The following is a 27,777-nucleotide window of genomic DNA, read 5'->3' on the forward strand; positions in this document are numbered from 1 at the left end:
ATAGTGAACAGTGCTGACTAGATCAGAAGGCAATTGTCTAAATCAGATGTCAGACGACAATTGACTACATGGGACGGCAATTGACTACGATCAGACGGCAATTGACTACGATCAGACGGCAATTGACTATGATCAGACGGCAATTGACTACGATCAGACGGCAATTATAATGTGATGGAGTCACATTATGTCTGATACACTATTTTACTAGATTTAAACAAAGAAAATTTCCATGAAAATTCTCATTTTAATAGGTGTTTAGACCTGAAAATAGAGATTTTGAATAGAGGAGTAAATGCGTAAATGCTAAATTAAGAAACTTGTAAATCAATGTAGACAGTTAAAAGTTCATTGATAAATTCTAAGCATCTTAATAACCATCTCCGAGAAACAAACAACAAAAATATACATATATACGTCATTTGAATATGAGAAAAAAAGATTCTTACTTTAATTTCCACCTCATTAGGAATATGTATCATCGATAATTCTACAGGGAAAAAATAGATATACATCTGCGTCATAGAAAAAAAGCGAAATTTTTTATACAGATTTGCTAACTGACTATTATTTATAAGTTAATTTCTTTGGCATAACAAGAAAAGCTATCATTAATAGTAACCTGAGAAATACTTTTCCTATTTTGAAATAACAAGATTTGTAAAAAGGAGACAAATGATATATCCTGTCATGTCAAACTTATAAAGTAAGAATGAATTTCTAAATGAATACAAATTAATATTTCCAGCTATAACCTTAATGACCTTTAAACAAGGTCTTGTCTACACTGTTGATAATGCTGCTACACTGCTACCCAGTTGAATACACTGCCACCCTGTTAAATAACATGCCATCCAGTTGAATAACATGCCACCCAGCTGAATACCCTGCCACCTTGTTGAATACCATGCCACCCAGTTGAATACCATGCCACCCAGTTGAATACCCTTCCACCCAGTTGAATACATTGCCACCCAGATGAATATGCTGCCACCCAGCTGAATACACTGCCACCCAGTTGAATACCATGCCACCCAGATGAATACACTGCCACCCAGTTGAATACCATGCCACCCTGTTAAATACCCTGCCACCCAGTTTAATACACTGCCACCCAGTTGAATACCATGCCACCCAGATGAATACACTGCCATCTAGTTGAATACCATGCCACCCAGATGAACACCCTGCCACCTTGTTGAATACTATGCCACCCAGTTGAATACCATGCCACCAAGTTGAATACACTGCCACCCAGTTGAATACACTGCCACCCAGTTGAATACCCTGCCACCCAGTTGAATACCCTGCCACCCAGTTTAATACACTGCCACCCAGTTGAATACCATGCCACCCAGTTGAATACACTGCCACCCAGATGAATACACTGCCACCCAGATGAATACACTGCCACCCAGTTGAATACCCTACCACCCAGTTTAATACACAGCCACCTGGTTTAATACACTACTACCCTGTTAAATACACTGCCACCCCGTTGAATACCTTGCCATCCTGATGAATATACTGTCACCCAGTTATAATGTTCTAAACCTCATTATAACAGTCTTCAGGCTCCCCGCAAAAAATGTTATGTCTCTATTATAAGGTTTGTTTACTGTGTCAGAAAAGAACAAGTAATTAGGATGATCAAGGACGTCATTGGCAATGGTGTGGAAAGCATCCACAGCCTTTTAATCTGCTCTTTAATTTATTCGACCTGTTGATCAGTCAAGTATAAAACTGTTATGACAGCCTCAATTAGCTTAAATTCCAAACTGTGACATGCAATCTCTGTTTCACTGAGACACCAAAACAAACTCAAAATCATGTTGTTCAGTTAAATTACCAAGATGACAGATATGTAGAATCACTAATAACATTGATTTAATTAGGTACTGCTACCTGATTCATTTTCACAGCTATATATACTATAATATACCTAAACATGGTAAACAGCATTGAATACAGATATTTTTCTTTCACACTTTATATCATATATTTTACACATAACCAGATATATTTTACAACATATTTTTTCCTGCTTAATTGATTTAAAATTAACTTCTGTCATTTAAGAAGATGTATACTGATTGAACTTTAACAAAATAATATCATTACATGTATAGGTATGTGGGTGGGGTAATTTAAACTGTTGTCAACAATAAGTTCTCGAGATGTGAGAGCTATATATCAACACCCCATATACATCACAATTTGAGACCTTAGACGCAAACTTGAGGATTATATAACATTTATAGACTTACTCATACAGTTTAAATCTAATATATACTATATATTTTCATAAAACCATATGAGATTTGAATGACTGCAAAATTAATAATAACTTTATTTATGAGAGAGAAAAAAAAATCTGAATAGTTCAAAACATTTAGAAACAGTGTTATTATGGCCATGGATGCGATTAAAGGCTTTATAAGAATTGACTTGTTAACTACTGTCTACATTTTCATTTATAGTAGTACTTACTCAACAATATCTAATAGAAACTAGAACTGCCACTGTCATGGCGTGAATACCTCCGCGCATACCACTTTGTCAGTATCAACAGTGGCCATTTAGAGCTCAAGGACAACTTCCCTGCCAAATCTGAGGTTACTAAGCCAGTGCATTGCTAAGTTATGTATTCTACATGCTTCAAATGTGAAAATGTCAAAATCAATACACTGCGGACAGGCACTCTTAAGCAATTGAGGGGAAAAACTTATTTTTTTGTCAAGGTCCCTGTGACCTTTGACCCAGTGACCTAAAAATCAATAGGGGTCACCTTATGGTCATGATCAACCTCCATGCCAAATATGAAGACTGTGGGTCAAAGGAATCTTAAGTTAATGGGCGGACAAACTTTTTATTTTAGTCAAGGCCCCTGTGACTTTGACCTTTGACCTCAAAATCAATAGGGGTCATCTACTAATCATGACTAACCTCCATGCCAAATATGAAGACTGCGGGTCAAAGGAATCTTTAGTTATTGGGCGGACAAGCTTTTTAAAGTCAAGGCCCCTGTGACCTTGACCTTAGACCCGGTGACCTCAAAATCAATAGCGATCATCTACTAATCATGACTAACCTCCATGCCAAATATGAAGACTGTGGGTCAAAGGAATCTTTAGTTATTGGGCAGACAAGCATTTTGAAGTCAAGGCCCCTGTGACCTTGACCTTTGACCCAGTGACCTCAAAATCAATAGCGGTCATCTACTAATCATGACTAACCTCCATGCCAAATATGAAGGCTGTGGGTCAAAGGAATCTTAAGATATTGGACGGACAAGCTTTTTGAAGCCAAGGCCCCTGTGACCTTGACCTTTGACCCGGTGACCTCAAAATCGATAGGGGTCATCTACTAATCATGACTAACCTCCATGCCAAATATGAAGACTGTGGGTCAAAGGAATCTTAAGTTATTGGGCGGACAAAAAAGAACCGACGGAAAGCCGGGGGGGGGGGGGGGGGGGGGGGGTATAAGTATGACAGAATGAAAACACATGGCAGTGGCGTAGCTTCCTATAGGCACTGTAGGCACGTGCCTACACTTTTTCCTCAAAAATGAAAAATTAAATTATTACAAAAATGCAATAAAAATTTAAGGGTAAGGGCAGTAGTTGTGTAGGTCCTAATATTAGAAAATGACCTGTAATCTTGCTTATTTGAAACGAGTTTTATACTCTTTATATCAAGTTTTATCTCATAACGAAAGTGTTGCCGTGTTATAAAGTTGTTTTGTGGTAAAACCTATCAGAGACGGATGGAGTTTTTGACAATATTAAAGTTTTTGAGCGCTTCGATTCAAAATATAAATATTACAATTATGCACGACAATGATCGACAATATCCAGATATCAGTAGTGCTAGCTTCATACAATGTATGAGGAAGCTAAGCGATATATATTTCGAATGAAGGCTTGACATCTTGTCTTTTATATTATCTTCCCTTCTTAAGGTGTTCATGATTTAATTATTTGTACGTTATTATGTTCAAACTGCATTTCCGTCAAATCTTGAGCACAAATAAAACCTGGCAAGTTCATAAAGTCGATTTGAAGTAAACGTGAAACATAATCTGTGTAATAACATATTTTTAGCTCGACTATTCGATAAGAATAAGTAGAGCTATTGCAGTCACCCGAGCGTCGGCGTCGGCGTCGGCGTAACCACTTATGTTAAAGTTTTTGTAATAGTTCAAATATTTTCAAAGTCCATTGACATATGGCTTTGAAACTTTGCACACTAGTTCACCATCATGACCCCAACCTGTAGACAGGAGGGGGTAACTCTATCAAGCATTTTGACAGAATTATGCCGCTTTTTCGACTTAGAATTTACGTTAAAGTTTTTGTAATACCTCAAATATTTTCAAAGTCCATTGACATATGGCTTTGAAACTTTGCACACTTGTTCACCATGATAACCCCAACCTGTAGACAGGAGGAGGTAACTGTATCAAGCATTTTGACAGAATTATGCTCCTTTGTCGACTTAGAATTTATGTTAAAGTTTTTGTAATACCTTAAATATTTTCCAAGTCCATTGACATATGGCTTTGAAACTTTGCACACTTGTTCACCATCATAACCCCAACTTGTAGACAGGAGGAGGTAACTGTATCAAGCATTTTGACAGAATTATGCCCCTTTTTCGACTTAGAATTTATGTTAAAGTTTTTGTAATACCTTAAATATTTTCCAAGTCCATTGACATATGGCTTTGAAACTTTGCACACTTGTTCACCATCATGACCCCAACTTGTAGACAGGAGGAGGTAAATCTGTCAAGCATTTTGACAGAATTATGTCCCTTTTTCGACTTAGAATTTATGTTAAAGCTTTTGTAATACCTCAAATATTTTCAAAGTTCATTGACATATGGCTTTGAAACTTTGCACACTTGTTCACCATCATTACCCCAACCTGTAAACAGGAGGAGGTAACTGTATCAAGCATTTTTTTTTACTATCAAGCACTTAGAATAGTCGAGCGTTGCTGTCCTACCGACAGCTCTTGTTTTAAATGTATTTTAATTATATATAATATTTACAAGTAATATGTTTGAATATTGAATACACATCAAAATCTGCATTAATTAGCGTACTGGCGGAGAGTTTGCTTCAAAAGCTAGCAATGCAATTCTCTTTTTTTTGTAATTTATACTTTAATGAAACTATTTATTCATTAAATTGCACATAAAGTAACATTTACAAATATTTCACAACAATGTTATTCAGATTGGATTGGAAAATATCATTTGTAAAACAATACCTCTCCAGCTAAAGTAATTTTCAAAATAAAGATACAAAATGTTGCGGATAAATGTAAGCTCTTTGAATGTACAACAAAAAATAAGAGAATAATTGATTGTTGAATTATCACTATAGAGAGACCTAAGTAACATATGGAAAGGAAGAATGTAAGGAAACACATGATTGAAAATATCCGGTTTTTAGTAACTTTTCTTAAAATAAACATGTACATGTAAATGAATATGAGCGTTTTGACATGCCAAGTTCATTCACACTGATAGTAATTCTTACAATTGTGAAAGAGATTTTTGAACATTCTGACACTACTTCGCGCAAAATAGTTCATTCAAATTACAAAAATGTTTTATAATAAAAGTCTTCGGAATTCTTTTTCTTACATTACTGTAGGTAACGTATTAGAGGTATAAGTTTGCTTTGTCTTTACTTTCTTTATATGTTTAATTTCACGTAAACAGGCTGTTCTATGTTCTATATATGTTTCACTAAGGCTTTCATACATGAATTATGGGAGCATAAAATCGTATTGAGACGCTGTTTGTGTCACATTAGATATTTCATCATCATCATTGGTATGTAGCTAGGTGTTAGTACGGATGCATTTAGTTAATGGCGTTCGATCTTGTTGATCTTTGTTTTCATTATTTTCTAAGTATATATTTAGACAACCTTATTTTGAATTTTTAAATTTTGATGATTGCTCAAAAATTTGCATAAATTTGTTCTTTTTAAATGTATAGTTCTGGATTCATTTATTATTACCCCAAAACTATATACGGATAAAAGCTCTTTTTGCCAAAATGTCACAGTAGCTTTGCGTTGAGTTAGTGGTATAAGTATGGTCATCTTTAAATTGATGGAAAAAAATGTAACCAAAATTCAGCAAAATTATGAATACTCTTCCTTCAGAAAAGCCTGAACATACCCCAGAATGCATCTAGGACAATGTAGATTTTCAAAAGTTTTCGGGGGAGTATGCCCCCGGACCCCCCTAACACAAGTGCCTACACATGGGTTTCGTTCAAGCTACGCACCTGCATGGTGTGGATAATAACATTACACTTGAGGTTTTTGTGCAATAATTCATCCAGTGTTGTTGTTATCCAATCATCATGCTTGCCAACAGGTGCCAGACTGCCAACATTTTATGCTAAGCAAAACTTCTAAAACATGTGTTGAACAGGTTAACAAAAGGATACTGGATGACAACCAAAATTCAAGATATCAATACAATGTAATTTAGATTACACAAGTTCAAGGTCAACTATCTATAATGTTTGAGTTATAAATTAGCTTATATGTATTATACAACTGACCATCATTTCAACCAAGAATTGATAGTTACTACAATTTCAGTTTCTGGGCATTTCAGTCTGCATAACCATAATTGAGCCGTGTCATGACAAAACCAACATAATGGGTTTGCGACCAGCATGGATCCAGACCAGTCTGTGCATACGCGCAGTCTGATCAGGATCCATGCTGTTCGCTTATAAACCCTATAACAAGTAGGGAAACTTATGTGAACAGCATGGATCCTGATCAGACTGTGCGGATGCGCAGGCTGGTCTGGATCCATGCTGGTCGCCAAACGCACTATGTTGGTTTTGTCATGACACGGCTCATATATATTATATATATATATATATATATATATATATATAGATTTTATATATGGGTGGAGAAACTAATTAACCTTTGGACACAGCACTCCTGGAACCAAAATCTATAAAGTCACATCACATTATGTTACTTATAACACTGACCATTTAGATATATCTTTTGAAAGGGAAAGGACAGTGCCAAATAATCAACTAGAAAGCACAGGTCTTGCCAAATAATCAAATTTTTCTCTCTTTGATTTGGCAACAATATATTACAACAGTTTACTGGGAATTAACATATTCAGATGAGACCATGATATTAAACAAGCAAGATAATATCTGTTCAGACTTGATGAGAGATATATTAACTAAGAAACATTCATCTTTCATCAAATGTTCTACCAAAAAAAAAACAACATGCATTATAGAATCATCTTTAAGTACTTGTATCAAACCTGAATGTTTTAAATAGTGAGCATAAATATTATAACAAGTAAATTTCACAGGTAATATTATTATATATATTTTCCTATAACAAATTAATCATATACATGAAAGATAAATTTGTAATAGCTATGTAGTATCACTTCCAATTCAAATCAACAGACCATCAATTTACATCAAGTTACATTAAATTTCAGTGTCACCTTTTTATGGGGACAAATCAGAATGTTATGACACATTATCATCAGATGTTTTAACATGCAACATCGCATTCAGTGATGCACCAACAGGTATCCGGCACCTATCCTGATAATATTGATTGAAGCTTCAAAGACATCACAGTTAAAGGAGACATGATCATTATAAGTTATAGAAACATAAATGTATCTTTTCATGCAATCAAACATGATTTTCATTTCAAATTTTACATGATAATATGAGAAGTTACTCAAGATTTGTACTGTGGCTTTTTGGGTCATGCAGGAATTTTGTTCTATCTACACTATGTTAGCAATATATATATAGTTAAATGCAACATAAGTTAATACAAATTTATTTTAGTTTAAATGTGTGAAAAGCTATAAGTTTATTGAAACACTCTCAAACCCGTTCTTGGAACAGACGAACTGGTACTAAGCAATGAATGTAGTTTCTTGCTCAGTGAAACAATGGATTGCCCCTGATGGGTTTGAACCAACCAGACCTGCAATCCTTAGATTATTAGTCAAATCTGTTAACCACTCAGCAATGTCACCACAAAAGCAACATCATGTTAATTCCTTGCCAAAGGACAAGTTGCATGAGTGTCATGAAGAACCTAATATAGTCATACAAACTTTGTGTAAACTTGACATCTAAGATGTTCCTTAACAAACCTATCCCTTCTTGTGAGAGTACAACCACTCTAGTAAACCTGTAGTTACCTTGTTCAGTGAACTGTTTTGTAGAGTACCTGTGACCCATGCATTATTTCTGTGAAGTAACTTGGCATTTGATAAAGAGATAGCACATAAAGATTATTTACACTTTTAGACAAACAGGATATTATACAATGATTTTAAGCTAATTATATCAAATATAAATGGAGCAAATGTGAAAAGCTTTAGCTATATCTGTACACTAAATGAGTTTTATTTCCTATTTCATCAAATTATCACCCTAACAGATGACAAAGACTGTGTTCACAATTAAGTCAGCATAAGCTATTGAGGCATAATGTGGTCATGTGACCTTAATTCTTAAACATATAGCCTCAATACCCAAGTATAATAGCATTTAATATTATTCATGTTATTTTTCTCTCCACAAAAATAACACTCAATTAAATACAGACAATAAAACCAATCCTGCAAATATAATTTGTGATTGAAACAATTATTTTTTTAGATTTCTTTAGTTAAACCTGTCAATTTTATAAAGGATTTCTTCAAATGTTTCTTTAAAATGTGAGACTGTAATGACGAACTAACAAAAAACTCATCCAATGCCTAATTTCATGAAAGAATAATTTCACAGTAATCAATGATTCTTTCTTTTTTGATGTGATTCAATTTTTTATAATTAAACATCCAAATTTAATACTTTCATTTTTTTTATATTCAAGAAGAAAGGATGTGAAGTTTTCGAGTGAAGGACAAAAGCCCTCCCGGACAAAAGCCCTCCCATCCAAAAATAACAAGGCGAAACCTGTAGTTACCTTGTTCAGTGAACTGTTTTGTAGAGTACCACCCATGCATTATTCAGGGCTCGAGCTAGTGGGCGATTCGGGCGAAATAGTCGCCGAATTCCGTCTGACTTCGCTGACATCCTACATGAAAGTGAAGACGAACTCGCCCGATTTTATTGATCCATTATTGAAAATTACCGACAATAACAATAACTGTGAATAACATGTTGTGTGTGTTTGCTTTGTTTACCCTCGCCGCCGGAAAAAAGGGACTGTCATGCATCTCAATCAACGCGAAATGTCATTAATCCGTTTGTTTACCAACATGTCATAAAAGTCTAATTAACAGACACTCGAGGAACAATTAGACTCCGCCCACGGCGAGATTACCGATACGTGCGAGAAACCAATCGTAATTCACGTTTTAATCGAGGCGACATTATTAAACCAATCATTAAATCGCTAACATACAACTACCCGTAACAATTATTTATGATGGACGGATCAAACGTCAATTAAAATTCACTTTCGAATGATTGTCAGAATTAAGAGGACCGCTCGACATAACTGTAACGGTAATTTTAAATGAAAATTATGATAAACTTTTTTGTCGACGAGTTAAATTTGATAAAATTGAGGGCGTATTACACTGTATTTATTACAAATGAAGTTAAATTAAAGATCGTTTCTTTCGTCATCTACTTTCATTTTCTTTACAACATAAGTGAATATGAATATAATGTCCGGCGCAAGCTTTTTAATAGTAAATCAGAAGGGAATAACTGTTAATCCACCCATGATATGATCCATGATAGGAATCAACTATGGCTTTTTTATCTTCATTTAATGCAATGGTTGCATTACATGATACCCATTCTTATTACTTGTTTCAAACTACTTTTAAATTAAAATTGAATATTCTGTTGTAACACAAATCCAATTCATTTAATAAGATATGTACAGTGAGTCAACATAATTGCGATAACATACAACAAACATCGATAAATGAATCTCCTCACTTCTCCCTAAAGTCTCCCCACTTCTCCCTAAAGCAGCTGGAGGGAGAAGTGACTTCTCCCTAAATTTTGAGCCTAGCTTGAGCCCTGTTATTTCTGTGAAGTAACTTGGCATTTGATAAAGAGATAGCACATAAAGATTATTTACACTTTTAGACAAACAGTTTATTATACAATGATTTTAAGCAAATTAAATAAAATATAAATAGAAATTTCACAGGAGGGCTTTTGTCCACCAAGTCATTTTCATGGAAGGGTTTTTGTCCGCCCTGTCATTTTTACGGGAGGGCTTTTGTCCGCCTGGTCATTTTTGGACGAGAGGGCTTTTGTCCGGGAGGGCTTTTGTCCGTTTCCCGAAGTTTTCAAAACTGCATGGAATTTTATCCCAAGAATTAAAATGTTTTCAGAAAGATTTCTGTCTCTAAATATCTTAATTCTTTCTTTTGTAATTTTTCACCAATGGTTTTAACATCTTAAAAGTCAATTTATCTTTGCAAAATTACCTCAATCATTGAAAAAAAGAAATAATTCTCAATTAAAATCAATGCTAAAAAAACTAAATAATGACATTGAATTTAGTAAGAGTAAAAAATAACATCAATCTGAAATATTTTATTCATTAGCTGCAGGTAATTTTAATGCATGCTGCCAGAGAAAACATGTTGTTGTATCATGTTAAATCACTTTGCTGGTATTCTGATATTCAAACTTATCTGTCTGGTACAAAAGCATTAACAGCACTCTACAGGTAGCATGGAGGTGCAAGCTGGTCTTGTTGCAAAAGCCTAAATTATTTCTGTTGACAGCTGGTTAAGAGTTAAATGCAAATTTAAAGTTGAAAAAGATATATATTTCTGCAAGGTGATGTCATTTTTTAAAGTCAAATTATGACTTAATAATGTCAAATATATCAGTAAATTAATACAAGTCATATGACATCACAATGCAGTACTCTAGATACATTTAATTTAGTTAGTTCCAGGACTCCAAACAACAATGAAAAAGTCTTTTTATGTAGATTTTTGTATCATTTACATCATTTAGAAATGCAAAGTGTGAACAGTGAGAACAGAAAAACCTTTCTAAACAAATTCTTTCAAAATAAAAACTAAAGAGGGAATAACACTCCAATTTGAAAGACAATTTTTCCAGACAATGTGACGTCTTTGAGAGTTCCACATTTCCAAGAAAATCAAGTTTAATGCATTTCTAATGTCTTTTATAAAACATAGAACTTGCATTACTCTTGAATAAAAACTGAGTTCATTCAAAATAAGTAGAACATTTCAAAGTACAAAAGCCCACTGACAAGCTGATTGTTTGCATCCCACCAATCAACTCCTCTGCTGCACCATCAACCTAAAGTTTTCCTTTGCTAATGCGAAATAATTGGCTAAACATAAACTTTAAACCAACATTTACAAGAAAAGTTTGGTTATTTTTATACACATGAATATGATGTAATCAAACACTAATTTGGGACATAATGTCATTTTCACTGAATTTCAACAAAAACATTCTGAACATAATTATCACATCATATGTCAAAAATTAGAATTCTGTTCAGTAACAAACATAGCCCATTATTGACAAATTGATAATTTCATCTAACAGTTTGAGAAGACTGAATAATAGTCTACATATAAATTCAATTTTCTGTATAAAATTTCTAACAAGAGCCAGTGAAAGTGGTGCCACGCTCTACTATTTCTGAAGGCAAAAACATCAGAAAAACCACATGGTGGTAAAGGATTTTCAGAAACATCATTCTCTTGTGAAGAACTTACCACAAAATTTCATTGTGACCTTGACAATAAAGGTCAATTAAAGGTACAGGTCATACTATAGTTATTCAACAAGTAGGTGTTATTATATTGTCACTTTGTCAGCTGTGTAATAAAATCTGTCTATTAATAACAAAGTTATGGCATAGTATAAAAAAATTGAATAATTTGACCTTGACAGTCAATATCATTTAAAGGTCTCAATCATACTTGACAAGATTATTATTCAATATGCCTGTTTTGACACAAGTGTTATTCTGTCTTAGTAAGAATGAAATCCCTCTGTAAATAATAAAGTTTTGCCAATTTATGCAAAGTTCAAGAACTTGACCTTGACAGTCAATGAATTTTTATAGGTCAAGGTCACACTTGAATAATTCTATGTGTCAGTGTTGTCTTAAGTGTTGCTTTGTCCATATTTGTATAAATCATATCTGTAAAATCACAAAGTTATGACAATTTAAGAAAAATTCAATAACTTCACCTTGAGGGTTCAAGATCTTATATGAATAATTCAACATTTTCGCTTGTCCAGGTATAAATAAACCCCTTAAAAAAATACAAAATAAGGAAACTTTTGGATCTGATGAGTACCAATAGCAGGTCAACTTCTCCTAACATTTCTAACAACCAATCAAAGATATGCTTTAATGTCAGTTTCTATTTCTAACCATTTAAGGAAACAGAAAGCTACTGTTTTTATTTTAACCATTAAGAAAGCAAATATTAGAAGATTACTTTATTTCAATATATTTTTGTTGAACAAAAATAGCCCCATCCATGTTTTATACAGGTAAATTAATTTTAATCAATGCTTAAAATACCAAAACTGACAGAATCAAATGTGAAACAACACACTGATTATCTATGTAAGTGTTTATTCTGTTACACAAAATCAATTACTTGTTTGACATAACATATGATATGATGATGATTTTGTCAAATACCTTTCTGTAACAGATGGCTCAATTGGTTGCCATTGGCTAAACATAGTTCTATCACAAAATCAAAATGGCTAGAAAACTTGTCCAAGTGTTGTTTATATTAATGTCCAAGTATAAATACAATTCCTAAGTTATAACCAATTACAACAAAACAATCAATATACAATAATTTGACCCTAAAGGTAAAGTTTTATTATGAGTAAAGGTAAATTTATTTCTAGTCTAAATGAAGGTCTTGTTTTAAATGTTATTGCGACCAAGTATAAAGACAATACATTCATTACAAACAATGAAATAGCAAGTTCTAGCAATCCTTGTATAAATGCAATACAATAACTTAACCTCAAGGACAATGTCTTACATCAGTGAACTTCAGTCTAGTCTACTTGAAAGCCTTGTCCCAAGGGTTTGTTGATACCAACTATGAAGACAATCCATTAAGAAATAAAAAAAAATATGATGCTATCAATGACTCAATGACAAAGTTTTTAGAGAGCAAAAACACCAAGACTGTATTCATTATGTAATGTAGTATTCAGGCCAAAACATCATCAAGGATGCTAAGCTGAGCTTCTTAGGCCGATTTGGTAGACATGACTTTAGACTTGTCACTTCAGAGATAGCAATGAGATACATGGGAATCCGGGAACCAGTCCCTAGCTCTTGTTGAAAAGACCCCTTGGTTCTTTTACATGCCCAGTGTATAGCACTTGATACATGTGAGGATTAACTGAACTTCATACCAGTACACCTCTAGTTAGGTGTGAAACACTGAAAGTGTCTCTGAAAAATTATAGTTTGATTTGTTTTCCTCTGAAAAAGTTGAGCTAAAATGTAAAATAAAACTGTTGATTTGTTTTCTATCAAACTTGACACACTGAATGCTAAAGTTTTACTGAAACCATAAAAATAAGTAACAAGAGCTGTCACTGCCCCTGAACAGTAGCTTAGAATTGGATAAGGCAACATTTTAATTGACAGGCAGTTAGTAAAACAGAGCAAGAATCGACGGGATACCACAATAATTAAGGTTATGATTCCTTCCTTGATATTTTTCTTTATTTGAAGACTTTACCCACAAAGATAGAGTATAAATGCTCTGGACAAAACATATTAAGCAATGAAAAAGATTAGTGTCATAATGTTAAAGATTTTGTACATAAAAATATTGATACAATATTCCATGGGAGAAAATTTTTCTATTTACATATGAAATTATGCCCAAGAGATTTTATTATATACACATTAAATGTTGTTTGGCATAAGTATTTTACCAAATACTTGCTTTCTATACATTTTAATGACAACAACTCAGTGAAGGTTTCAACCTACAAATCTTAGACAAGGGTGGTTGAGGAGATGAAGCATGGACAAGATTGTATGAGACTTTTGATGTTTAAGTCAATACATTTTTTGCAATGGACACCTAAGCTTTATGAAAATCACAAAGTGAAGATTTCATTCAAATCAGACAAGTGGTTGAGATGATGACAAAAAAGATTGTACTGGACAGATGAAAGTACAGCTAGTGCATTCACTCTATGCCTCCAATTTTGTTGTTGTTGGGTTTTACATTGCACCAACACAGTAGTATATTGCTTCCCCTTCAATGGACATAAAATGAGCACATTGTGATGATTCTAAAAAGAAAGCAAATGACAAAATCCTGGGATCCTGTCCAAACATTGCAGACTATTTTATCTAATTCATCCATTTTTATGTCTATCTTTTTAATATACCCTAAGGCAGCATTAATTGCTCTTAACATTCCTGAATTTAAGAGTTATTTCTCAGCGGGCAATTAATTAAAGAAACCAAGAGACCAGTCATTGACACTGACCTTGAACTAGGACAGTTAAAAGATCTACTAGCTTAACCTTGTGGATAAAAATAAATCCTGAACAATATTAGTCTAGCTTTGTTCTGAGTTTACTGACTACTTGGAAATTCATCATCAATATTACTAAAGCTGATACTATAAATATATCATATTACTTGTATATCCAGAACAAATAAGTATCATTAATTAAATAAATTCAATCAGAATTTCTGTTAAAACTGCCAAAACTGCCAACTACACCTATACATGCACGTATCACAAAAAGCCTGAAATTGTAAAATTTGAAAATAAATCATGTGACCTCATCATGTGCCAGGGTGAATAACATATGTCCGAAATTCTTTCGTGACCTCATCATGTGATTTGATCATGTGACCTACCTCATCATCTGTGTCAGCTTCCTTTGCTCTGCGTATTGCTTTCTGAAGTCGCTCTATAACACATGGGTCCACAATGTTATATTGATCTACCAAATCTGATCTTGTCAACAACCTGATATAGAGATAAATATATACATAAATTAGGGATGGAAATTCAGTTACAAGTCAATTACTGGTCACAGAACAAAGTCAAATGGGCAACCTGAGCTATAATATAGCTGAGAATAGCAGATGAGTACATTTTTAGGAAAAGTCTTACTTGGCAATGCAATATTAGACATTAACAAACTGCACTTTGTCAAATTGTAATTATTATTATTTTAATTAATTAATTTTTTTAGGGGTGGGGGTTGGGAAGAGAATGACCAACACTGTAAAGGACATATGGCAAATTTCCTGTTTTCCTGGTGAAGGAATATGTCAGAGGTGCCTCTTATTGCTTTATTTCAGGCACATGAGTAGAACCATCAATGTCTGATAAGCTACCTGGATTGCTTCTTCATATGAAAGAATCCATAGTCTGGTGGGATTCAAACAAACACCAATGAGAAGCAAGTTTATGAAATATACAAGTGTATATTTGGCTTTTACCTAAATGACTCAACTAAAAATGTTATTATACATTTGTACTTCATAATGTATAAGCTAACTGAATATGCACCATCATTTTCGATTACGTCTTATTATTCCAATTCTTAATACGAAAATAATGAAATTTAAATGAAATGAAAAAAAATCTTTAAACTGTTCAGAAATATGCTTATACAGGCTTGTCAAGTATAGGACAACCCCCTGCGCCGCTCCCCCCCCCACAGACGAAAGCCCCCCCATCTAAAAATGACAAGGTGGACAAAAGCCCCCCATGAAATTACACATAGGACAAACCCCCCCCCCCCCATCAAAAATACAGAAAGGACAAAAGCCCCCCCCCCCCCCCCAATCTTTTTTCAGTGCTCAATTTCATCAAATTTCACACAAACGTTTAAATAAAAATGAAAAGAATTTGTTATAATGTTTATTTATAATATATATATTGAAGTGATAACAAAGTATATGATAACAGATAAAATAATGCATGCATGCGATACTGAATTCATAGCTTATCATATTTTCATATACACAACAATTATTGGTCAGAAGAGTAGTAATGTTTAATCACTTTTGTAAAGGGATCAAATTAATATCCTTAGCACTATGTTTCCTACATGTGATGTCCATACATATCTTTAAAACACATAAAAAACACAACTTTAATACACTATAATTATGTAAATTTGATTGACCATGGGGGGGGCGGCTTTTGTACTACCTTTACTTTTTTATGGGGGGGGGGGGGCTTTTGTCCTATGTGTAAATTTCATGGGGGTAGGGGGGCTTTTGTCCACCTTGTCATTTTTAGACGGGGGGGGGGGGGGGGGGGGCTTTTGTCGCCAGTGCCAGTGACTTCCTACATAATTTCCTCAGACACACAAAGTAATCTATAATAACCCTTTTACAATATTATGTGATACAGCTAAGCATATGGATTTATGTAACATAAAATAAGTAAGCACCACTTAAAACAACTTTTGTCTATAGCATTTCTTCTCTCAGCCTTACATTAAGTAGGATCATCAATTATAAGATAACTTTAGGGAATAAAGTAGTTCATTATTATGCTTGAAGTCATCTGTTTTACAGAAAATATTATAACATAAGAATTTTGTTGATACCACAACATTACTTGCAACCTTGTTACAGCTTTTCTTAAGCTTCTTAATTAACCTGTCAAAAAGTAAGCAGGAAAAAGTCTACTGAGCTACTCATTCTTCATATTATTGTGAAGATTAACCAGTACCAAGCTAAATATTTTAATTAAAATCTTTCAATTTGGACAAGACCATTTTTAAAGAAAAAATCAAAATATACCATAAAGGGAAGAGCCATTGAATTATCTTGGTCTGCACTAGTTGTATAGTTAGAATCTGTTGCAACAAGCAGGGTATGAGTTTAAGTAAAATAGTAAAATCTGCTTCCAGAAAGACATTCGGGGGGTTTCTTTTCTATAAAAAGAGGACCAAATGATCTCTGTAAAGCATACCAATGAAAAGCAAATCTAGACTTGATACATCTTTCTCTCTTGTAATCTTGTAATCAATTTCTTTAGAAACTTGATTACAGGCTCTGACATTTAGATTTCTTCACAGACTATATTATATGCAGTTCCAGAGGTCCAAGTGGGACATGGCAATTATGGTTTGATCTACTAACCTTTCAACATTCTTCTTCCTTTATAAGTCTTGGGTGTTTAAAACACAAGCAAACATGAAAGTGCATCAACTAATGACCAACTGAATAATAGAGAATTTTTATAATGTAGAATGCACAACTGCACATAATCTCATTTTCCAGTTCATTCATATTAATATGTTGTTTGATGCTGTTTAAATGATTTCTCTCTATAATAATGTATCATTGTAGGTATTTATGCTGAAGCCCACATGAAAGATTGGGAAACTGAATGTGTAAGCCTCATTAAATTAAGTAGTTGGGTTTTATTAAATACTAAATTACAATGACTGTATATAAGGTTGGCTTAAAGATGGTTTCTAATAATGTAAGCCTTATGAATCAAAATTCCTTTAACTAGTCCTTGCAACTTAAGACTTAAGACTGAGACAACATAAATATGTTCTATGAAACATTTTGTGATGTGAACTTCAAGCATAACAACCTTCTAAATTTGTATGCTTTGGGTTAATTGCCAACTTTGGCATTAATGGTAGACGTTTTGTTCCTCCAACAACAATCCCTGAAGAGCTTTTATTAATGTCTACACTAACATGCCTGATTACAATATCTGTATTCATTTGCATGACATTTTCTGTAATTGCGTTTAACAAATCATTAATTCATATTTCTTGTTTAAACCAATACTTAACAATATTCCCAAGAGAAAAACTTCCTTTTTTTATCTACTGACTTTAGTAAAAGTAATACAAAACTTTATGATATTGCCAAGATTGCCTTCATGACAAATTGTCAAGGGTATGATTAAAACTGTTCCTAGTTTTATAACTCCATTTCACCCACACATTTATCTAAATCTCTATGGACTGGTGTTAAAGAAATTTCACTACAAAGTATGTTTTTGTTACATCTTCCATAAATATCAGTATTGTAATTAGCAAATATTGATTTGTAATTCAACAACAAAATATTATATGTCAGGTTTTAATACACTGGCCTTAAATATAAGATTAAAATAGGAGACACTGGACCAGTAATGGTGAAAACCACAGAGGACACCCGAGATCAACCAACAACATAAAACTTACAATTACCTATATTCTCTAAGAAATATTGTCTCTAGGCAGTGTTTTTTGACAGTAGCTTCCCTTTGAAAAATGAAAGAAGTATTCAAGATTGATCTCCCCTATTTTAAGACTGCTGCAACTTTTTTTACAAAACTGACAGAGTCAAGGGAAAGGCCACAGGTGCTAGTGGCATTGATTTGACCTAAAATGTGTTTGACCTTGTTATTTATACAATAAAATATCAATATATTAAAAAAAAAAAAAAAAAAAAAAAAAAAAATTTTTTTTTCACTGTTATATTATTATTATAGACAAGGTATGCAACATTCAGGTACGAAAATTATGGGTACGCCGGTTATCTGTGTTAAAATTGGGTGATTTCTTACTTTCGGGCTTTAAAACATTAACTAGCGGTTAATTGGGGATCTGTAAATAGTAAATTGTAATAGAAAAATATATTGTGCATTAATTCCATGCAAAAATCCGACGATATTACCGCCCGGTGAAAAATTTAAACACAGATAACCGGCGTACCCATAATTTTCGTACCTGAATGTTGCATACCTTGTCTATAATAATATAACAGTGAAAAAAAAAAATTTTTTTTTTTTTAATATATTGATATTGATATTTTATTGTATAAATAACAAGGTCAAACACATTTTAGGTCAAATCAATGCCACTAGCACCTGTGGGAAAGGCGGGTAATCTTGTTTGAAAACATTTTGATAAAAATTTAGTTGGTCATGCATATATATCTATATAATAAATGACTTTATATGTGTCTATAATTTTTCTTTTAGAAAATAATACATCTAAAAAATGAATACTCAATAATTAATAGTAATAATTAATCACTAATAGTTATTGTCTTTGCGTGAATCAATAAAGCAGTCTGACCGACAGTCTCAGATCAAAGCAGTGTATAAAAAACTTAACCTATCTTTAAGTCTTTGATGATTTTGTGAAAAAGATTTGTTCTTCTTTAAAGCATTTTATTGTCAATTGCAGGTATTAACAGAACATGCATATAAACAGGCAAGACAGTATAAGAGTAGCAAGTTGGCCTGGCTTTATGCTGGAGCTGGAGGCATAATAATGAATTAAATAACAATACCTTCAGCTATTCATGACCACTCTAATATAATGACAACATCGTCAATACAAATTAGAGATCATCATTTACCTAATATTTAACAGTAAAAAAAAAGCACTCAGAAAAATAAGTCAAACTCGGCTATAAACAAAATTTTTTATATTCAAGGGGGGCAACTATGAAAAGTAACATTAAATTCTAGCTGAAGTAGTTGTCTTTCTTTAACATACCTTTACTGTGACTTTTGCAAATGACTTAAAAAATTAACCAAAGCTTCAGAGCAAAGAAAGTAAAACATCAAAGTGTTGGTCCTGTATAAATTTTAAGACTAGAATACTTATTTTCAGTTTGATATTCTGGCATGATGGGTTTCTTTTTTCATTTCCATTTTCAGTACTTTTCATGATTGTGATCAATTACGACTCATATTGTGATTTTGTTTATAATACAATGTATATACAATTATCAAAACAATGTATATAATACATATAGTAAGAAACATAGTATTACATATAATAATTAAGATTGAGAAAACAACAGATAAAAGATTATGAATGTTACACCCAAAGTGCACCCTTCAACCAATAACAGGGCTTTTATTTATTTATTTGAACAGACTTGGTAGACACCCATAAGAAGATGTTTCATGCTAAACATCTAAGTTCTAGCTCATTGGCATTCTTAAAAGAAGATTTTTAAAGTTTTTACTATACACATATAGTTAAAAACAATGTCACCCCTGGGGCAGGGCCAGTTTTGACCCCCGGGCTTTTATTTGAACAAACTTTCTAGATATTTACTTAAAGATGTTTCATGCTTAATATCTAAACTCTAGCTATTTGGGTTTTTCCAAAGAAGATTTTTAGTTTTTGCTATACACATATAAGGAAAATCAATGACCCCCCCGGGGCGGGGCCAGTTTTGACCCCAGGGCTTTTATTTGAACATACTTGGTAGACACCCATTAGAACATGTTTCATGCTAAATATCTTAGCTCTAGCTCTTTGAGTTCTTTAAAAGAAGATTTTTTAAGTTTTTACTATATGCATATAGGGAAAATCAATGACCCCCTGGGGCGGGGCCAATTTTGACCCCAGAGCTTTTATTTGAACAAACTTGGTAGACACTCATTAGAAAATGTTTCATGCTAAATATCTTAGCTCTAGCTTTTTGGGTTCTTTAAAAGAAGATTTTTTAAGTTTTTACCATATGCATATAGGGAAAATCTATGACCCCCTGGGGCAGGGTCAATTTTGACCCCAGGGCTTTTATTTGAACAAACTTGGTAGACATTCACTAGAAAATGTTTCATGCCAAATATCTAAGCTCTAGCTCTTATGGTTCTTTAAAAGAAGATTTTTTAAGTTTTTATATATGCATATAGGGAAAATCAATGACCCCCGGGGCGAGGCCAATTTTGACCCCAGGGCTTTAATTTGAACAAACTTGGTAGACATTCACTAGAAGATGTTTCATGCTTAATATCTTAGCTCTAGCTCTTTGGGTTCTTTAAAAGAAGATTTTTTAAGGTTTTACTATATGCATATAGGGAAAATCAATGACCCCCTGGGTTGGGGCCAATTTTGACCCCAGGGCTTTTATTTGAACAAACTTGGTAGACATTCACTAGAAGATGTTTCATGCTAAATATCTAAGCTCTATCTCTTACGGTTCTTTAAAAGAAGATTTTTTAAGTTTTTACTATATGCATAAAGGGAAAATCAATGACCCCCAGGGGCGGGGCAAATTTTGACCCCAGGGCTTTTATTTGAACAAACTTGGTAGACACTCACTAGAAGATGTTTCATGCCAAATATCTAAGCTCTAGCTCTTATGGTTTTTTAAAAGAAGATATTTAAAGTTTTTTCTTTTGGTTGCCATGGCAACCAGAGTTCTGCATGGAATTAAATTCTTTGAACAATTTTAAAAGGTGACCACCAAAGGAACATTCCTGTGAAGTTTGGATGAAATTGGCTCAGTGGTTTATGAGGAGATGTCATTTAAAGCAAAAGTTTACGGACGGACGCCGGACGGACGGACGCCGGACGAAAAGCGATCACAAAAGCTCACCCTGTCACTTTGTGACAGGTGAGCTAAAAATGATATAAAAAAAACTGGCAGTTTTTATGTATAACCAAAATCTAATGTAATAATTTTTGTGAAAATCTGCATGCTTCTTCTGATAAATAAGCAAAGGTTATAAAAGTGCTTTTCTACCAAGGCCATTTCACATATAAATTAAAACAAACAAAAAAAACCATCTAAAAATAAGTTTTTCAATTTTATAAATAAGTCTCAAGTTATTTATTTAATTTATAAACAGAGCACTGCATCAGCAATACAATCAACACCCAAAACAACAAGGCACTCTGATTGACAGCTATATCCAGCCTGCAGCAGTACAAAAGCCCAGTAGGTCAGAGCATAATATGCCCAAAGTTGTGCTGTCATCAGCTATATCCAGCCTGCAGCAGTACAAAAGGATTTTTCTATCTTTAGCTCTGGCAGCCATTTTTTGCAGCGAAGCAGAACATGCTGGCCATATGTACAACTAGGGATGATACTGATCACTCGGTGAAATCCCACCAGTAGCTTGACCTAAGAAAGTCGGACAAGATTTTTCTATTTATAGCTCTGGCAGCCATTTTGTGCAACCAAGCGGAACATGCCAGTGATGTGCACAACTAGGGATGGTACTGATCACTCGGTGAAATCCCACCAGCAGTTTGACCTGTGAAAGTTGGACAAGATTTTTCGGTTTTTTAGCTTTGGCGGCCATTTTGTGCAACAAAGCTGAACATGCTAGCAATGTGCACAACTAAGGATGGTATTGATCACTCCTGTAAAATTTGGTTGAAATCCCACCAGTAGTGTGACCTGTTAAGGCTGAACAAGATTTTTATATTTTTAGCTGTGGATGCCATTTTGTGCAGTGAAGCGGATCTTGCCGGAGATGTGCACAACTAGGGATGGTTTTGATCATTACTGTAAAGTTTGGTTAAAATCCCAACAGTAGTTTGACCAGTGAAAGCCAGACAAGCTTAATGCAGATGGACGGACAACCAGATCGACGGACAGACGAACAGACGGCGAGGGAAAAACTAATATGTCTCCCAAAAAATTTGGGAGACAATATAATTATACAATACAACCAGAACAAAATATTGATTGGACAAGGATTTGATAAAAGTGTCACTATCAACTTGAACTTTTCCTTTATCACAGTCATGTTCCTGCCTTTTATTTAAAGAATTGCCATTAATATTTTCATTTAATTCCCTATGATTTTCTTTATCAAAGTGATCATTATTAACAATAGTTGGTATCCATGTGCTAGTATGGTGTAAAGAACAGACAAATAGCTAGGGGCATAACACAATATGACCCCTTAAGCATAAAACTGAGTGTTACAGTCAATATATGGCAGTTTCAAGGGTATTCAAAAATTCAGACATTTACTTACATAAGTGGCTGCATTGCCCCAAGACTCTTTTAGTTTAAAGCTTCAATGCATCAAAAGATTAAAAAACATTATAACCATCAGTGGAATGAGTAGATGCATTACTCATAGTACCTGATCAATTATTAATGATGTATGCTTAACTTCCATTAACACTGATACAACCAGTGTTTAGTAACATGCAGATACAACATCAATAATCTTTAATTCTAATTTCCCTACTGACTTTGTATAATGGACTTGTATAACTTTGAATCTGTAGCTGTCAATTGATTTGATATTTGCTTTGGGCTTTTTGTAGGGGGTGGGGGCTTATGTCACACATTGTAAAGGTCCTATGCAGACTTTCAAGCTTTATTGGTCCTCCAACTCCTTTGTGCATAATTTCAGGCATTAACAAGCACCCGGGAAGAATAACAGCGGTGAGGGGTTATCTACTCGGCCACAAACCATTCGGCCACAGAGGATTATTGTTGATTTAAAAGATCAAAGATGCTGAAGACAGTACACTCAGAAGTCAGTCATTGGAACACTTACAGTTTCATATTAGACATTTGCGACATAATGTCGGGAACGATTATCGAGGAACTGTTACGCTAATATTGAGGGGTCATATCTCAACACATATTATGAACACTTGGAATATTTAAAGGCCAGGATATTTTAATATGTTTCTTTCCTTACATCTTAATTTTCATTTTAGTACAAGACGAACTGATGCCTAGTTCCCTATGTAAATGCCTATGTAAGCTTGCCCTTGGTTTAGATGCCCGGTCCTTGCCATAGGAACTGCACCTAACTGTTGTTTTTTTTCGGCACTAAATCCTTTATTTCAGAACGCTGTGTGGCCTAAAGCGCTGGCAATAATTTGAAAATATTGTAAAAAGAAATTGAAATGGAGCGAGTTACTATATCGGAGTTTAACGCAATATTTATACATAAAAACTACAGGTGTCAAGTGCCGTGTAACAGCCGTAAAAAAGGTACCCCGCACTGCACTTCAGTGTTGCTACATTTTTCTGGTCCTTTGGGGAAATTGAGCACAGACTCAATCAAACCGAGTCTGCAATTTTCATGATTTCTTTTGCTGTTTTTAATGCTTCCGAGGGATCACTTTTTCCTGATATTTCAAAACGTTTTCAGTCATATAATGATAGTCCGTCTATTGTAGGGTCTGGAACAGGTTCTATTACCAGTGTACGATCTTGTTTCCCACATGAAACAGAGATTGGCTATTGCTGCCTTCGATATATTAAACATTATTCACTACTCGTAACAGTAACTGTTTTAATGCTGAGCGCCAAGCCAGGAGCTGTCAGTACATGTACCATTTTCCATGTATTGTATCGATCACGTGGCTTGAACTAATAACCTCCTTCAGTCGGAGAAGACGGTGTACTTTAAGCCTTATGGATGATATAAATTATATATGGAATAATAAAAAATACATCAGCATAATTCTACAGCATAATGCGTTAGTAAGATAGACATTGGTGACTTTTATTGCAATTTACCCAGGGTTTGAAAGCTATTTTTCTACACAATGTCTAAATATATTAAGAATTTAATGCAGATTTAGGGTAACTGATTTATGATCTAAACTTATGTAGTTTCATCGTTTTTCCGAATCATGCTTATTTAATATCGGTTTCATTTATTTCGGTAGGATTTTTGCTTGCTTATAATCCCACCACGATTCTTACTGAAGTGGCAGAAATGCACACATAGATACAAGTTCTTTGAGTTACGTTATGAGACACCCGAAACACTTACATTTAATTATTCTTTAAATTAAACATCCCAGAAGGCATGGAACACTATCGTTCAGAACTTAGTTTTGGCATCAATCTTTATCAACATTATTTGAAAAAGATATAAGTGTTTCGTCAGTGAAAGACGGGATCCCGGCTTTAATTCCATGTTTTTATTTGAAACTAAAAAGATGCATAGAATGATTTACTGAGACGATGTGCTTATTAAACAAATGCGAGTACATATGGCTGTCAGGGCTATTGATGGGAAAAATATTATTCAGGACAAAGGTAATATCACGTAATACAAACACAAATTATCGTTGACAATGGTGGTGGTATCCGTTACTTAGAAATCGCGTTTATTATAAAGTGTTAGATTATTTTGAGATTATCCCTTTATATAACTTGTCCTCGATCGTCAATCCCCGTTCCTCATTATAAGCCGCAAAATGTCTATTAGTAGCTTTGGGAATGCCGTTATCTTTATCTATATATATCTACATATTCATATACTGAAATGTATCAGTATGTAATACTTCATAATTTACTTATGGAAAATCAGCCATTGAAATAAACGCATCCTCACAGTTCTACATAGATCCTTCAAAACACACGGAAATTGTGCCCATTTACCCTGGGCAATATTTGTTTGTTTGATTTTACGCCTTTTCCCAACAGTATTTCAGTCATATAGGCGGGTAGTTTTCTAACCATCGTTCCTGGAGAGTTACACCAGTACTTGACTACCTTCCTCCGCGCTAAACTACCAAAGCATCTCCCGGGGATCGAACCCACGCCAGAGAGGTAACTGGATTAGAAGTCATCGACTCTAACCCCTCAACCACGGAGGCGGTACCCTGGGCAATATAAAAGTATAATATTGCAGAGTTCTTAAACCTGCTACGATGTTGTATGTCTTGTTTTAGAAATCAATTTTACAAGTCATATAATTTGATTTTAAAGGAAGATAATCTTGTTTTCTCTGATAACAAATTATAAATTTGTCATTAAAACAGAAAACATTAATCTTCAACCAAGGTTTAATGAACTATCTAAAAAATATGTTTGCATGCATGGCAAAAAGACTTGCATTCACATCAAGAGCTTCCTTGACAATTTAATTATGGAGTTTTTTGTTTTTCTGTTTTCATGCTGATTTTCACCACATTTTTGGTTGATCATTTTAAAATGGACAAAACAGTGTCCAAAATTCGTCTATGAATTCAATCATGTAACATTCTTTATTATACAATGTCTATGTTGCAGCCACATCCAAATTTGGGAAATAAGGAATCTTTAAAAGGTGTCACCATCACCATTACATTTTAGTATAAAATTTGCTGCCAGTTTTAAAAGCAATTGTTTACAATGATATATTGACTAAGCAATTAATTATGACAACTAGAACTGCCACTATCATGGCGTGAATACCCCCGCATACCACTTTGTCAGAATCAACAGTGGCCATTTAGAGCTCAAGGACAACCTCCCTGCCAAATCTGAGGTTACTAAGCCAGTGCATTGCTAAGTTATGTATTCTACATGCTTCAAATGTGAAAATGTCAAAATCAATACATTGCGGACAGGACATTCTTTAGCAATTTAGAAGAAAAGCTTTTTTTTGTCAAGGTCCCTGTGACCTTGACCTTTGACCCAGTGACCTCAAAATCAATAGGGGTCACCTTATAGTCATGATCAACATCCATGCCAAATATGAAGACTGTGGGTCAAAGGAATCTTAAGTTAATGGGTGGACAAACATTTTGAAGTCAAAGTCTCTATGACCTTGACCTTTGATCCAGTGACCTCAAAATCAAAAGGGGTCATTTACTAATCATGATCAACATCCATGCCAAATATGAAGACTGTGGGTCAAAGGAATCTAAAGTTATTGGGCAGATAAACTTTTTGAAGTCAAAGTCCCTGTGACCTTGACCTTTGACCTGGTGACCTCAAAATCAATAGGGATCATCTACTAATCATGACTAACCTCCATTCCAAATATGAAGACTGTGGTTTAAAGGAATCTTAAGTTATTGGGCGGACAAGCTTTTTGAAGTCAAGGCCCCTGTAGCCTTGACCTTTGACCTCAAAAACAATAGGGGTCATCTACTAATCATGACTAGTCTCCATGCCAAATATGAAGACTGTGGGTCAAAGGAATCTTAAGTTAAAGGGCGGACAAGCTTTTTGAAGTCAAGGCCCCTGTGATCTTGACCTTTGACCTGGTGACCTCAAAGTCAATAGGGGTCATCTACTAATCATGACTAACCTCAATGCCAAATATGAAGACTATGGGTCAAAGGAATCTTAAGATTTTGGGCGGACAAGCTTTTTGAAGTCAAGGCCCCTGTGACCTTGACCTTTGACCTGATGACCTCAAAATCAATAGGGGTCATCTACTTATCATGACTAGCCTCCATGCCAAATATGAAGACTGTGGGTCAAAGGAATCTTAAGTCATTGGGTAGACAACTTTTTTGAAGTCAAGGCCCCTGTGACCTTGACCTTTGACCTGGTGACCTAAAAATCAATAGGGGTCATCTACTAATCATGATTTATCTCCATGCCAAATATGAAGACTGTGGGTCAAAGGAATCTTAAGTTATTGGGCGGACAAGCTTTTTGAAGTCAAGGCCCCTGTGACCTTGACCTTTGACCTGGTGACCTCAAAATCAATAGGGGTCATCTACTAATCATGACTAACCTCCATGCCAAATATGACGACTGTAGGTCAAAGGAATCTTAAGTTATTGGGCAGACAAGCTTTTTGAAGTCAAGGCCCCTGTGACCTTGACCTTTGATCTGGTGACATCAAAATCAATAGGGGTCATCTACTAATCATGACTAACCTCCATGCCAAATATGAAGACTGTAGGTCAAAGGAATATTAAGTTATTGGGCGGACAAGCTTTTTGAAGTCAAGGCCCCTGTGACCTTGACCTTTGACCTAGTGACCTCAAAATCAATAGGGGTCATCTACTAAACATGACTAACCTCCATGCCAAATATGAAGACTAAGGGTCAAAGGAATCTTAAGTTATTGGGCGGACAAGAAAAAAACGACGGACGACGGCCGGACAGCCGGACGGACGGACAAGCTGATTCCAGTATACCCCCCTTACAACTTTGTTGTGCGGGGGTATAATAATTTTAGTTTATCTTAACTTGAAATACAATCATTTTTACAGCAAGAGGTTTTCTTTCAAATTCATA

The 27,777-nt window shown here is 34.3% G+C and overlaps 1 protein-coding gene across 1 annotated transcript; it reads right to left on the reverse strand.

Moving 5' to 3' along the window:
* Nucleotides 1-810: 810 nt before the first annotated feature.
* Nucleotides 811-15,067, reverse strand: LOC132753042 (uncharacterized; the record flags this gene model as incomplete). The annotated part of the gene is made up of 2 exons (XM_060743452.1): nt 811-1,407; nt 14,956-15,067. Coding segments are annotated over 2 exons (709 nt in total), but the record flags the coding sequence as incomplete, so codon positions are not given.
* Between the last annotated feature and the right edge of the window lie 12,710 nt (nt 15,068-27,777).

This window comes from Ruditapes philippinarum, unplaced genomic scaffold (assembly GCF_026571515.1).
Source record: "Ruditapes philippinarum isolate M1 unplaced genomic scaffold, ASM2657151v2 ctg11930_1_1_1_1, whole genome shotgun sequence".
Taxonomy (NCBI): domain Eukaryota; kingdom Metazoa; phylum Mollusca; class Bivalvia; order Venerida; family Veneridae; genus Ruditapes; species Ruditapes philippinarum.